The sequence below is a fragment of the Myiozetetes cayanensis genome, unplaced genomic scaffold, assembly GCF_022539395.1.
Source record: "Myiozetetes cayanensis isolate MyiCay16 unplaced genomic scaffold, myiCay2020 scf4, whole genome shotgun sequence".
Taxonomy (NCBI): domain Eukaryota; kingdom Metazoa; phylum Chordata; class Aves; order Passeriformes; family Tyrannidae; genus Myiozetetes; species Myiozetetes cayanensis.
This window is the reverse complement of record NW_026087631.1, coordinates 53,670,852-53,684,575: the sequence shown is the minus strand read 5'-3', so window position 1 is coordinate 53,684,575 and position 13,724 is coordinate 53,670,852. Positions and strand designations below refer to the sequence as shown.

At 44.3% G+C, this 13,724-nt stretch overlaps 1 protein-coding gene across 6 annotated transcripts in view; it reads right to left on the bottom strand.

Moving 5' to 3' along the window:
- KANK1 (KN motif and ankyrin repeat domains 1) overlaps positions 1–13,724 on the bottom strand; it is a 128,995-nt gene that overhangs the window by 20,272 nt on the left and 94,999 nt on the right. For 4 of the 6 annotated variants that reach the window (XM_050328493.1, XM_050328491.1, XM_050328489.1 and 1 more), the window contains one exon: positions 5,007–7,661. In XM_050328493.1, the coding sequence (XP_050184450.1) occupies positions 5,007–7,661 (2,655 nt within the window). Of the gene's footprint in view, positions 1–5,006; positions 7,662–8,607; positions 8,762–13,724 lie in introns of those variants that run through there. The other 2 variants (XM_050328490.1, XM_050328492.1) reach the window with 1 other exon arrangement.

Below are 13,724 nucleotides of genomic sequence, written 5' to 3'. Positions count from 1 at the left end.
AAATAATCTTATTTATGAAATGCTCTCTTTCCCACGACAACTGCGTGTGAAGCTTGGTGAAAGCCATCCTTCATTTCCCTGATGAGAGGTGGATCAAAGTATCTCGTGATGCACAGCAGCAATATCATCTCAGAGTACTTCTTTCTTTCTCATTCATGAGAATTTGATCTTCTCAGCTGATGCTTTATTGTTGCTGAAATGTGAAAATGCTTTCTTGCAAAAAAGGAAATCTCCTTTCATTAAATATTCATAGATGTGCCTGTTACCATGGGAGTTGAACTCTAAACAATGCTTAGTGCCTGATCATTATGAACCTGTGCCACAGCATAGGGAGGGAACTGGGGTTTTATCTAACAGCCTAGCAGGCTGCAGCTGGTTACTGTCTCAGCAGCTATAGATTTGAAGAGAAAAATAATTTACACTGCTGCAAATTATGCTCTTAATTAACTGAAGCAGAAATAAGGGGATAGAGCGGCTTTCAGATTCAAACTCTGCATGTAGTGCTGCCACAGAATGAAAACAGCAAATATTGTAACGATAACAACAACAGTAAGTTTCTGTTAATGCATGACCAGGGGAAGTATGTGAAATGTCTGTAAAGACGTTTATGGAGTTTAATTTCTACAATGCCCTTATAGGACAATGACTGACCAGGTCTCTGCTTCTCTTCTGGTATAACTGTACAGATATTTAAAATCAAAAAACCCTACTAAACACCTTGGCTCCTAATATAGAGGTTGCTACATTTTTTAACAACATATCCTTAAGCTTTCCATCTTGTCACAATTAGCAGGTCAACAGACACCACCCACCATACGAAAAAAGAAGAGGAGGCACCATATTCTCCAAGATGCCAACCAGACACACATAAATAAACAGTACTCATTTGGCACACACGTGGGACCCTCTGTATGGCTGTTTTGCATCATGCACTACCTTCCAGGGAATATGGAAAATGCTTCACACCAGTCACTTTCTTCCCAGAAGACAGGTGCATAGATCCTGTTTGTTACATGAAAAAATACATCTGTACAGAAACTGGAACTGGTAATTTAAGGCATGCATCTGTGGCAGAGTTGAAGCTGAGGGCTTCCTTCACTTGCATAGATGCAGACAATCAGTGTGATTTGTAGCAGCCCACAGCTTTACTGGGTCCACCAATGTGGCTGCACCATATCAGCACTGGCTCCTGAGCCTCAGGCAAGCCCCAGGTCTTCAACTGAAATAGTATGGTCCATGCTGCCAGGAGAGGAGCTACCAACCCATCAAGCCACACAGTCTTTGACAGAAAGGACTGTCAAACAGAAGAGCTGTAAAAGGAATAAAACAACTTTCTCCAATTTCCTGCATTACAAATGATAACACAGAAACAACCACAGCCACAATACGTAATTAGTCCTACACACCAATTTTGGACAACCAGAGGCTTCTCAGACTATTGTTGGTCCTTCGGTCTTTTCACTGTCCCCTCAGCCTGCCTCCCCTGCTCTGGTTGAAACTTAAGGCTTGAAGACTTTGGAAAACCTTTCCACCAGATGGCACATCAAGATTTCCTTACCCTTGAGACTTTCTGATACCATTTGTTTCCCACTTCCTTTCACTCCCTCAAATATTAACTCAAGAAGTTGCCTCCTTCCTCATGATGATTAACTAGTGTAATGTTTCCACTGGGGTGCTCAGTCAGGATTGCTCTGAAAAGCAACCATAAAACTGATATCCAGAGAACACTGAGGCAAAATAACCATGCATTTTCAGGTCAAACATGCTCAAATAATTTTTCAGGGCAATGGTACGTAAGTTGTTTTTAAATACCATCCTTGAAAAGTCCTTGACAGTGAAAGACATTAATCTACAAGACAGTGAAAAGTCCATGTAATTAAAACCCCTACAAGTGACAGTAGGCTTCTGGCTGGTATTTTGCAAAACACATCACATGCACATTTAAATGCAACATTCTGAAACTTCTTTAAAAATCCATCCAACAAACAGAGAAGCTGAATGCACTCGCCTCTCTTAGTCCTCCTATATGCTGTCTGGTCTAAGAATAGGGATCAGTTAGCACCTAGGTTTGTGACCCACATCCAGCTGGACACACAGGCTACCAATGCCAGCTAACATGACTTTCCAGAGTGGAACTCAGCTTGTCTGGCCAGTGGGTTAGATTTCCCTGAGGTCACTAGGGCTTCTGAAAGACAGTACATATGTAAATACACATTGCCTAATTACAGAAGTGAAAGTGATTATTTTGCAACAAGCAAAATACTAATTGCTAATGGACTTGTTTCGGAGATCATCTCAGAGGTCACAGGTGTCTAGAAACAAAAACTGTCAACCCGTGTCCTGCTCAGCAGGCTCCGGCTCTCCTGCTGTGCCTCCATCACCTGCCATAAGCTGTGTCAGGGGGTGTGGGTTGGCGGAGGTCCCTGCAGCACACCCACTCCCCAGCACTAACAGAAAAATAATCTTGTAAAGCTGAGAATCTGACTGATGGTCCACCTCAGAAGCAGAATAGGCCACTAAGTACCAAACTAGTAGCCAAATTACATGCCTCAGTGCCAGCTCAGGTATTTTTGCCCTAAAAAGAAATGTCATTTAAGAGATGCTTCCTTAAGGACGCTCTTTGAATAAAACATTAATGCTACTGATGCTGATTGGAAACTAGAAACTTCTGCCTCCATTTTGAGCCTGTTTTTCTAAGAAAATGAGGCTTTGAGGTCACACTTCTCTCGATAACTTAAACTTGATTGTTTATTTTAGCCAAATCAGAATAGAGACTCAGTGCTCTGAAAGATGTTTGTGTTTATACAAGCTTTACAGAAATCAAGCTGAGATGCCAGGCCTGGAAAAAGGGCACTAGCTTATTTCATATGAGACACCTGAAAAGCTACATCCAAGAGACCCAAATGTGAGGAAAGACTTATTAAGACCTCACAAGCTATCATGAGATAATGATGTATGGGGAAAAAAAAAAAAAAAAAAAAAAAGGCTTTGTTAGTTCCAGTGTTTACAGATCATTTAAGTTAGTGCTTCATTCGGCAAAAATCCTGCTACAGAAATATGTAACACATGATCTGTAAAACCACAGTAACAGACAGGCAGCAGAAGCAGTAGATAAATGCAGTGAAGACAATATTTTCAAGATTAATAGAAAGAGACAGGGTAACATTTCAGGCTTAAGACCTCTTTTCCACTCCAATTCTCCACGGGTCTAAACTGTTACAGCCTAGCACTTGATTTATGTATGCAATGCAAGCATATAGTTCTCACCAGGCACTAAAAATAAAGAAATTTTACACTCAGCATCCATGGCTAAAGATAATGGCATTACAAGTTAAAATAAAATTATTCCAGAATAATTTTATCAACAATGTGAAATCTGAATCCAAGTACAAACATTTTTAGTAAAATATGATCCACTGCTCCACCTGTGTCTAAATAGTTTCAAGTCCCTAGACTACACATCTGATACTGTGCAGTAAAGGCTGGGAATGGAATTATGGAGTTACAGCTAGTAATAATTCTGGTTCATGTTTTTATGGACACTTTTGGTGTCTGCTAGATACCCTTATTATTATATCACTACTTGTAAGAGGACCAAAATATAAAGTATATACCAGAAAGATAATAATATTACATATACAGTGTCATATTGCATGTATGCAGACAGAATATAATACATTTTCTTTACCACTACATTAGTGTTGCTTATTGCCTTACTATGGAAAGCCAAACCTTTTACTTCACTCATATAATGGTGGTTCTATTTAGCACATGCACTGAAAAGAATCAGATTTACCAAACTGCATTTTAACAAAAATAGGTAAATTTTAAGACAGTAAATAAGCTACAAGAGCTTTATATACCTGTGGATTAGCCAATAATATCATTCTGACATTAAATGGTATTTACTCAAGGTTTTTTTCCCAATTCAGCATCCAGAATACAGATGAATTTGCACTAGTTTTTCCCATTCCCTTAACCTCTTGTTTCAGTCACTGTATGGCAGGACCAAGAAGATAGTATCTAACAGTCACTGCTAGGCCTTACATAGTGGTTTCCAGCAATCCACTGTTTATAAATTTAATAGTAATGTGATTGGATTCACCAATAAGAAACTAGAAAAAATTTGCTAATTTTTAAACTAGACTATCAGACACACTAATAATAATAATAGTAGTAGTAATAATAATTTAAGAAGTAATCAACTTTACCCCAGGGAATAAAGAATTCCTCAAACTAATTGTCTATATTTTAAAATTAATAAATAAAAGGCAAGGAGTATTTAAATCTCAATTCTTGCCTTTCTTCAAAACCTTCAGCAGTAATTATGCCCTTCAAACATGAGGCTGTAATTAGGGATTATGACAAAGAGTTACTGGAACAGAGTAGACGCAAGATGTGGTTTCTGTGAAGTGCTCTGGAGTTCCCTATTATAAAGTAATCAGCCCTGCTGGCTGGAATGGGGAAAGCACCCCACAGCTCGCTCTGAGCAGCATAAGGAACAAAGGTAATGAAAGAAACACTACAAAATTCATGGAAATGTCTGTGGAAACAGCTCATTTTGGTATCGACACTGTATGTGACTTTCAACTCTTGTCAAATCTGACACTGTAGTTTTTAAAAATTGCATGCCAAGTTTAAAATTCCAAACCCACAGACATTAACCTCAAATACTTTAAAGTTATAAAATGAAGTCAACACCTTGCAGAGTGATTAAACCCTTCACAGTTTTAGACACCTCTCTTGCATGATCAGAACCATGGCACCATCATTTTTAAGACTTTCAGAGTCTGCTGGACTGGCAGAGATATAACTACCTCTGGTCTGCAGCTGCCAGCAATGGGCTGGACAGAAAACCCAACAAGCACATTCAGCAACAATGTTATGCTCCGTGCTTCCTCGGGGAGGATTACACAGAGGCTTTCAGATTCCGGGAGTGTAGCAAGAAACCGACCTGCAGCTCTGGGAAGGAGCAGACCAACGGTGTGCCCGCACGCTGCGCTTACCTGACGTGGCGCTTCTCTCCATGCACTGCTTCTGAAGGTCCAGGCTCCGCAGCTCCTCTGTGCTGGCGTATTTCATGACAGAGTTGATGGAGGTGAGGGTGCTGAGGAGCTGTGAATTTAGAGATCCAATCTGGGAGTGGGGCTCTCCAAAGGCTTCTGCCAATTCACTGTAATTTTCAGCAAGCAGCATCTGCTGTTCCTGCAGCAGCTTCTGCACACGTTCGATGTAGTGGTCCAAGCCCGTCCTCAGCTCAGGCGGAGGCAGAGGGCTTTCCAGCTGAGCACTGACCGGCTCGTACACAGACTCTACACCAACACCAATGCTCCTGGTGCCAGTTGGCACAACTGGCAATGGAGGGGGTCCGCAGGCGATGCTTCTCATTTTCAGACCAACCAGGTAGTTCTCATGAACACTTATCTGTCCAATGCCACAGTCTTTGGTTTTTATTGCAGAGGGCTTGTCAAAGCCAGGGTGGCTGGAGAGCACGGTGCCCACTCCAACTGAACGCGTTTTAGCAGATGCATGTATGTCCTTCACCCGGCCATCCCCCACTGCCACACTCCGCATCTCCACACTGTCCGTGCTGGTCTGTTTATCACAGCTGCTCAGAGCAGGGTTAGTCCCGCAGTCCACCAGGCAGGCCACCTCCGTGCTAGTGCACTGGCTCACCATCTCCAAAGCAGTGCTGGTTTGCTGGCTAGCCATGGAAGGCACGGCCATCACCATCGCCTCTGCCCTGGGTACAGCTTCTGTGGCTGTTTCACGGGACACGCACTCCTTGGGCGTGCAAACCACCACATCCACCAAGCAGTCCCCACAACCCACGGACCTCACTGCTCCAACTGCTTGTGCCCTCTGGAAGGGGCCTGGCACATTTGCTGGCTCCTCTGTATTGACGCCTGTCTCACAGATGCTTGTCTCTGTGCCCACTGCCTTATCGTGCAGCTCCACAGACCTCCCTGTACCCTGATCTTGCACCTCTGCCCTCTCCCTCACCAGCCATTGGCTCATCAGCAGCTCAGGGCCCACAGCCGTGCTCCGCGTGGCAGGTCTGCAGGAGGAGCCGATGCTGTTCGTCTGCAGGTGGTTTCCCACTGATGAATCGGCAACATCCACATGGTCTCCCACCATTTGGTCTCTTGTTTGTATGACAGCCTCCACCATCCTATTGATGACATGGGGCTGAGCCATCATGGCTTTATCCACCTTTTTTCTAGAACCAGCCGCCTGTAACTCCTTTTTTAATTTGGTCATTTCCCTGTCATGAGTGGTTTCCTTTAACTGAACCTCTAGTCTGTAAATCTTCTCCTTAAGGGCTTCGATGGTCTGCTGCTGAAGCTCTATCTCTTTCTCAACCTCTGTAGATAATCCGAGCATGGCCTCTGTCACCCCAACCCCACACTCCCTTATTTCTTTCTCTGTCCCCACAGCAACTTCTTTGTGTTGCCTTGCAGATCTGTTGTATATAACCACATCATTCATGTTCTCATCAGCACCCACAGCAACAGATCGGGCTTCTTTTGTCAGACTTTCTCTGTTCACCTGAAGGTTTGATGGACTTTCATAGTTGCTATCCTGGATTTTTTTCTCCAGGGCTTGCATCTCAGCAGTCAGCTGCCTGAACTCCTCTATCCTCTGAGAGCTCTGCTCCACACTCTCCATGTCTTCCTCACAGTCTATATACAGTTCTCCACCTCTTCTCACCTGAGACATATGTTCCCACTGCTCTGCATTTCCGGCGCTGTAGGACCGTTTTCTGAAACCATATGTGTCATTTTGAGTGGCTTTCCTGTGGTTTTTCAGTTCAGCCATCATGTGCCTCTTCTCCTCCTGCAACACTGAAATTTTGACCTGTAGCACAGGAATAGTCTTGACTTGCTCCTCGAGCTCCTTGAGACGTTTGAGGGCAACTGCCATTTGCTCCCTGATGTGCTGCAGATGTACAGGGCTCACGTTGGTGACTGGAGTGGATATTCCTGAGCTCATGGGGCTGTGACGAATAGAACTGCCCAAGGAGGAGCTGAAACAGGCACTGTAGTCACCATTACCCTGATATCCATTCTGCAGCTGCTGAGACGTGTGACCGTACCCACTGGATCCCACAAAAGAGGGGAGGGAGCTTGTGGAGCCCATGCCTCCAAAGCTGGAAAGCCGGGGCCTGCGGATATCTCCAGGCGTGACCTGCATCATCCTCTCCTGCTCCAGTCGCCTCCGTGTTTCCATGAGAGTTTTGGTTACAAGGAGGTTGTGCCGAGGAGGCTGAGGGGAGGGAGGAGGAAGCTGTTTATTCTCAGGGACAGTTAAGTAGGTAGGATATACTTCAAAGGAAACTGAGGGTCTTGCAGGGACGGACAAGGTTACTTGACTCCTCGCTGCTGAAGAAGACTGCTTGTTCTCATCACTGTTCGATGAAGAGAGAGACTCTGTGGAGGTCCAGCCACAGCACTGGCCACCAGAGTTCTTGGCACCCACAGAAGCTGGTACAGCTTTCCTCCTCTTTCGGATATTTAGTTTCTTAATGGTATTGCCCTTTTGTATATCATCCACATACTTTAGAAAATCTAAGTCTAGCTGGTAGCCGTAAGGTGTTTCCACAAAATAGGGGTCTTTCCGTTCTTTTTCATCTTCTCCATTTATAATAACTTCCTCTTTTTCTGGAAAAGAAGAAACAAAATCAGCACTCAGTAAACTACGCACTGACACACAAGCATATAAAGACAGGTCCTCACAGCACGCCAGAGGCAGAAATTGCTGCTGCAGCTCAGCGAGCAGACCAACTTTCCGCTGACTGACCCTCAACACTAAATCCTGATTAACTTTTTAGAAGTTAATCAGTAGGTTTTCAAATGCTGAGAAGTGCATACCCACATACAATGCATACACACAGATAGCGTTTGTTAATGAAGGAGCACAGCCAGTAGCTCAAAGCTGTCCTTGCCCAAATCCTTCCAGTCTTCCCATCTCAAACCAAGCTTTCACACACACTATGTTATCAAGTAAAGACCATTGGATCACAACGTACAGAAATCATCCAGAGACCAAGTTCTCTAGAGGGTGCGTTAGAGCAGGCGAAGGGAACTCTGACCCTGCTCCTTATGCAACTGATGCCATTAGACTTTACTCGGCTCTGCAGCTGTTTTATGGCTCCGGGAAGTGCTGCCGCAAGAGCAGAAACACCAGTTTGCCCTCACCTCAGCTCATATTACTTCCACCAACGACTCTGCCTCTTCCATTTTAAACTGCATGAAGCCCCCATCACCACGACAGGCAGTGGTACCCCATCTTAGCAGGGTCCCAAATCCCACTGCTGAGGAAGGCTGTAGCCTCGAACAAGAGGAACACCCACCTGCCCTCCAGATGCAGGACTTGCCTGTCTGCGAAGCAGTCTAAATAAAACTTCAACAGATCCACTGGGTTTTCTCAGGCTGCATATTTATATGCAGCACTGCTCTACAACCTGTTCCTCCAGGCCCACTTGGCAGGAGAAAAACACACACACCAAAAAAAAAAAAAAAAAAAAAAAAAAAGGCAATAAAAAGGGAAAAACAACTGTTGCAAGTTACGCACTGGAGAAATAATAAAAGCCAGCTTTCCGGTTACCTGACTTAGCCACATGCCTGTGCCCCCACACTGCAAATTTTCCAGCCACGTATGGCTGTCCCAGATTCATGTGTCATACAGCCGAGCCCGGCCTCCCTCCGGCTCGCTCCTGCTTCTCCCCATAAGGAAGCGCCGTCCGCCCCCGCGCTCCCGCCCCCTCCGCGGGGAGCACCGGGATGGTACCGGGGTGGACGCGGACTCAGCTCTCGTTTCGTTTTTGAAAGGCGAGGCTTGGAAGCCGTGTCTTCTTAAAGGAATATAAGCCTCGGGGAAGGCGGAGTGGGGGAGAGAACAAAATCATAAAAAAAAAAAAAAAAAAAGAAGAAAAAAAAGAGGAAGAAACTCTCGACTTACTGCAACTACAGGAAGTGACTTAATGTTGTACTATAAAGGTTTACGGGGGGGGGGGAGCTCCTGTTTTTCCAGTTTCTCTGGCATACTTAAAAAAAGCTTTGCCTACAGACAGTATAACTGCTTTCATGGCGATCCGTCATACTTCGGGCTATGACACGACATCCCGAGAAGCCGATGGGAGGAGAATGCTCCTTAGGAAGAACCTACCTTCATCGGTTCGGGAAGAGAATAGGAGGGAGGCACAGACAGGGATGCACGTGTGACATCCACAACGGTGGCGCCGACAGGAGCACCCTAAGTACCTCGGTTCTGTAGTGTAGACAGACGGTTCGACAAACACAAACAACACCCCCCCCACCCCCCCGACCACATGTTTCGGCTGAAAGACTGGAGTCTCAGTATGCTCTGGTATTTACTTACAGATACACCCAAAATAGCTATCTAAATACCAGAGTGGAAGCAAAAATACATGCATACAGAGACACTTCAGACACACAAGGACACACTGCTCAGCTCCTTCCAGCAGGACTGCCTCACTGTCAGGCAGGGAAAAAAGTCTCCAGGACTCCCACTGACAAGAACAGACTGGGACATATTCTCTGAAGTACTCGTCTTCCGCCCCCTATTCAGTGTGCTGTACCCAGACTCTCATCCTGGCTCCATTCTCCAAAGCCAAGCAACTCTTCTTTCTGCAACCCACGGCTCCATATCCTAGGTTGGTCCCTCCTGCACCCTGGGTTTGTCCCCACTCTCCCACTGTCCCTCATCTGGGCTCTTTCTGCCTTCTTCCTATGCTTTAGATTTCTTGACCATTTTCTCTACTTACATCCATTTGCTTGCTCTACCAATCTACACCAAAATCTGTTTATTTCTCACCCCTCGTCCCAGACTTGGTTTTAATCACTTCAACCAGCCCATGTAAATTCCAGCTACATCAGTTTTACCTGTTGTCCCATTTCCCTCAGTTCCTTTCCTTTGTTTGTCTTGGTCCTTGTCTTCCTATCCAGAAACATCTCTGACTGAAGTCAGGCAGCTGCTCTAAACTCTCCTTGGGCACAATGTATAAGTGTTCAATGGGGGAGGGAAGAACAGACTCTTTGAAAGTCACAGAGCTTAAGAAGTTAATGCATCTTTGGAAGAATATTCATGAAATCTCTAAAAGAAAGACATGCAAATCTCATGTTCAGTCATGAGAGCCAAACTAGATCTCAGATGTATATTTTTTCTTCAGGGAATGGTATTAAGGTTGCTTAAGAGAAACATATAAAAAATAAATAATAAAAAAAAATAATCACAGTGACACTGAAGCCCTCACTGAACCTCTCCACAACACGTGCAGGCAGCTCAGTGTCTTGACAATGAAATCTCTTTGGTCCTCAGCTTAAGCTGGCAGCACTGTCAGAACACAAGTTTGTCTGCAGCACAGGCACAGGACGGTGCATGGAGCTGACTGCCTACTGCTGCTTCTTAACAACACAGTGAGCATTCCACCATCACAATCCCAGTATTATGAGCTGAGTCGTTTCTTGATATGTGAAGAGAAACGAGGATCAGGCATGCAATCCAGTACCACCAACACAACACTGATGCAGCGTGCAGGAGCTATGCCAAGCCTTTGTGCATTTTGCTGTCTCAGAAAAAGGGCCAAAATGGGTTTGCCTGTTAAATGTGAAACAAAGCAAAATGGATGGCTGTTCTGAAGCAATAAAAATTGTTTTGCTGGTTCCAAAAAGAAAAAATCTAATAAAAATGAAATAAATAAGCACTTGGTAAGAGTGCAACTCTTCTTCAGCCCTTAGGTTCTGGATGAACCATGGATGTGCATACTCCCTGGATTTGATGGGTGAGTATCAAGTGCTACACCAGCACATACCCCCGATTAACTTCAGAGGTAGCTGTGTCCATTTCCCTTCATGCCCAGAGAGCTCAAGTAAGCAAAAGATTTCTATCCCAACACACAGAGAAATTCTGCAGCAAATACCAGGCAGTACAAACACTCTTGTTAGGTGCCTTGTCTCATCCTCGGCCAGCTGATCATGGACATAGCTAAAATTTAAAGAGCTATTCCCTAACCTCTGTAGTAGATCAGGCAAATATTAATCACATATGCAGATGCACAAACACATACACTTTTGTCTGTGAAAATGCTGCAGATACTCTTGCTTTCATGGAATCATTTGGGTTGTAAAAGACCTTTAAGATCATCAAGTTCAAATGCAATGGACACAAATACATCATGTTTTTAAGCCAGTACCTGTAAAATAAAACACTCTGTGAAGCACAGAGACCTCATTGTGGTACTGTCATTATTAATGTGTTTCTCCAGAAGTATGCAAAGACTTCATTTCCCTCTCCCTGCTACAGGGTAACCATGGGCAGGACACAAGCAGCATTTAAAAAATGCCCTCTTCAATTCTCACCTTCTGCACTGCTGGGACTGGCTCTGTTCAAACATTCCAGTCTTGCCAACTTCTATTAAATTATATCCTATCCAATGCACTACACAAGAACATCAGTATATTAAAATATTGCGTCAGCCCTACCCGAGTCCACACTAATCATGTCTGCCTTCAGACCAGGAGAACTGGAAAAAAATCGAATATTTAGTTGATGTGCTTCAAGACTTCTGAGGAAGATGAAAGAAGGAAAAATGTGGGTACACATTGAGTTTTGGTTCTGTGAGCTAGAAAAACTTTATTGTAGAGCTGCCTTGGAAGGTCCAAGAAGAGCAAAGAGAAGCAAATGAAGATATATTTCCAAAGCTAAAAGTCCAATGGTGCCTTGAAAAATAGAGACATCACATCTAAAGCCTTCTTTCCCCATCTGGTTGTGGTATCTGCTCTAAGGCATTTTTATCTTGGATCTGACTGCTATTAAAGAAGTCTTTTCCATTGAAATACTGTTATGAATAACAGAGTCTCCTCCCAGAGTTATGGCCTAAGACAATTCATAAAGAATGCTGCAAAGCAAAAATACAGAGGCAATAGTTGACATAAATGGAGTCAGATCAGTATTTTTACATGCTTAACTTCAGTTTGAAAGGTTATTTGGGGCAGGAAAAAAAGGGATTAAAAAAACCCCAAACTTGTGACTTTTCGATTTCTTACTAGAGAATAAATGGATGGGGTTTCTCCTTCTCCTCCCATTCCAATACTACTTTGTCCTTTCACAGCCACAATGTAAATAACATTAAAAGCATCACTACTTGCCCTTTAAGAAGTGCCTCTCGAGCTCTCTTACAGGCCCCCCCCAGGTACTGCAAGGCTGTTAGAAGGTCCCTCTGGAGCCTTCACTTTTCTAGGCTCAACAAGCCAACTCTCTCAGCCTGTTTTCACAGGAGAGATACTCCAGTCCTCTGATCATCTTCATGGTCCTCTGAATTCACTCCAGCAGGTCCACATCCTCCTTATGCTGGGGGTTCCAGACTTGGATGCAGTACTCCAGGGTGGGGTCTCACAAGAGTGGAGAGAAGGGGAAGAATCACCTTGCTTGACCTGCTGATCACACTTCTATGGATGCAGCCCAGGATGTGGTTGGATTTCTGGGCTGCAAACACACATTGCTGGGCTTCTTGCCAAACAACATCCCCAAGTCCTTCTCTCCCAGGCTTCCCTCAATCCATTCTCTGCCCAGCCTCTATTTGTGCTTGGGATTGCCCTGACCCAGGACCTTATAACTGGCCTTGCTGAACTTCATGAGGTTCACACAGGCCCATCTCTCCAGCCTGTCAAGGTCCTTCTGGGTGGCACTCCTGCCCTCCAGCGGGTCGGCCTCACCACACAGCTTGGTGTCATTGACAACTCGCTGAGGGTGCTCCCACTGATCACGTCATTAATAAAGACATTAAAAAGCACCAGTCCCAATACTGACTCCCAAGGAATGCTACTCATCACTGATATTCACTTAGACATCGAGCTGTCGACCACAACACTTTGACTGCAACATTCCACTCAATTCCATCTCCAACAAATCCATGTCTCTCCAGTTTAGAGACCAGAGTTTTCTGCAGGACAGTGTCAAATACTTTGCACAAGTCCAGGTAGGTGATGTCAGTCAATCTTCCCTCAATCCAAATCCAGGTAGGTGATGTCAGTCGATTTTCCCTCATCCCACCATCTACTGTAACCCCATCGTAGAAGGCCCCCAGATTTATCAGGCAAATTGGTTTGCCCTTAATGAAGCCATATTGACTGTCAGCAAATCACATCCTCATTTTCCATGTACATAGTTTCCAGGAGTATCTGCTTCATGATCTTGCTGGGTTTGAAAGTGAGACTGACTGGCCTGTAGTTCCCTGGGTTTAGCATTAGAGCAAAAACAACGAGCCCAGCTCTCACCTTGGTACTGGTGATCAGATAGATGCACTAGTCTGGATGTCCCATTGTCACCTTCTCAGGGGTCAATTTCTCAACCACAGAACTATTTCTTAAGCTTGTAGAAGAGACTCTGGCTTTTCTTATTCTTCACACTTTGCTACATGCTATGACAACCAGAACATTTTGGTATCACATAGAAAATGCTCAGAATGCTCACCAGTCAGCTGCTCAAAGGAGCACATATGTAGTGAATAGCCTTTTTGCTGTTAGGAGAGGATCTTTCAAGGTCACACTGCTTGTTTTTTTTACACCATTAAATGTTTTCTTTCACATGGTACAAAAAGAATTGCCTACAGAGTTTATATCTGAATGTCATATAACCACAACTAAAAATTATTTTTGTGAGCTGAAAGCAAAAACTACCTTTCCAAAAAATGCACCTCTTAA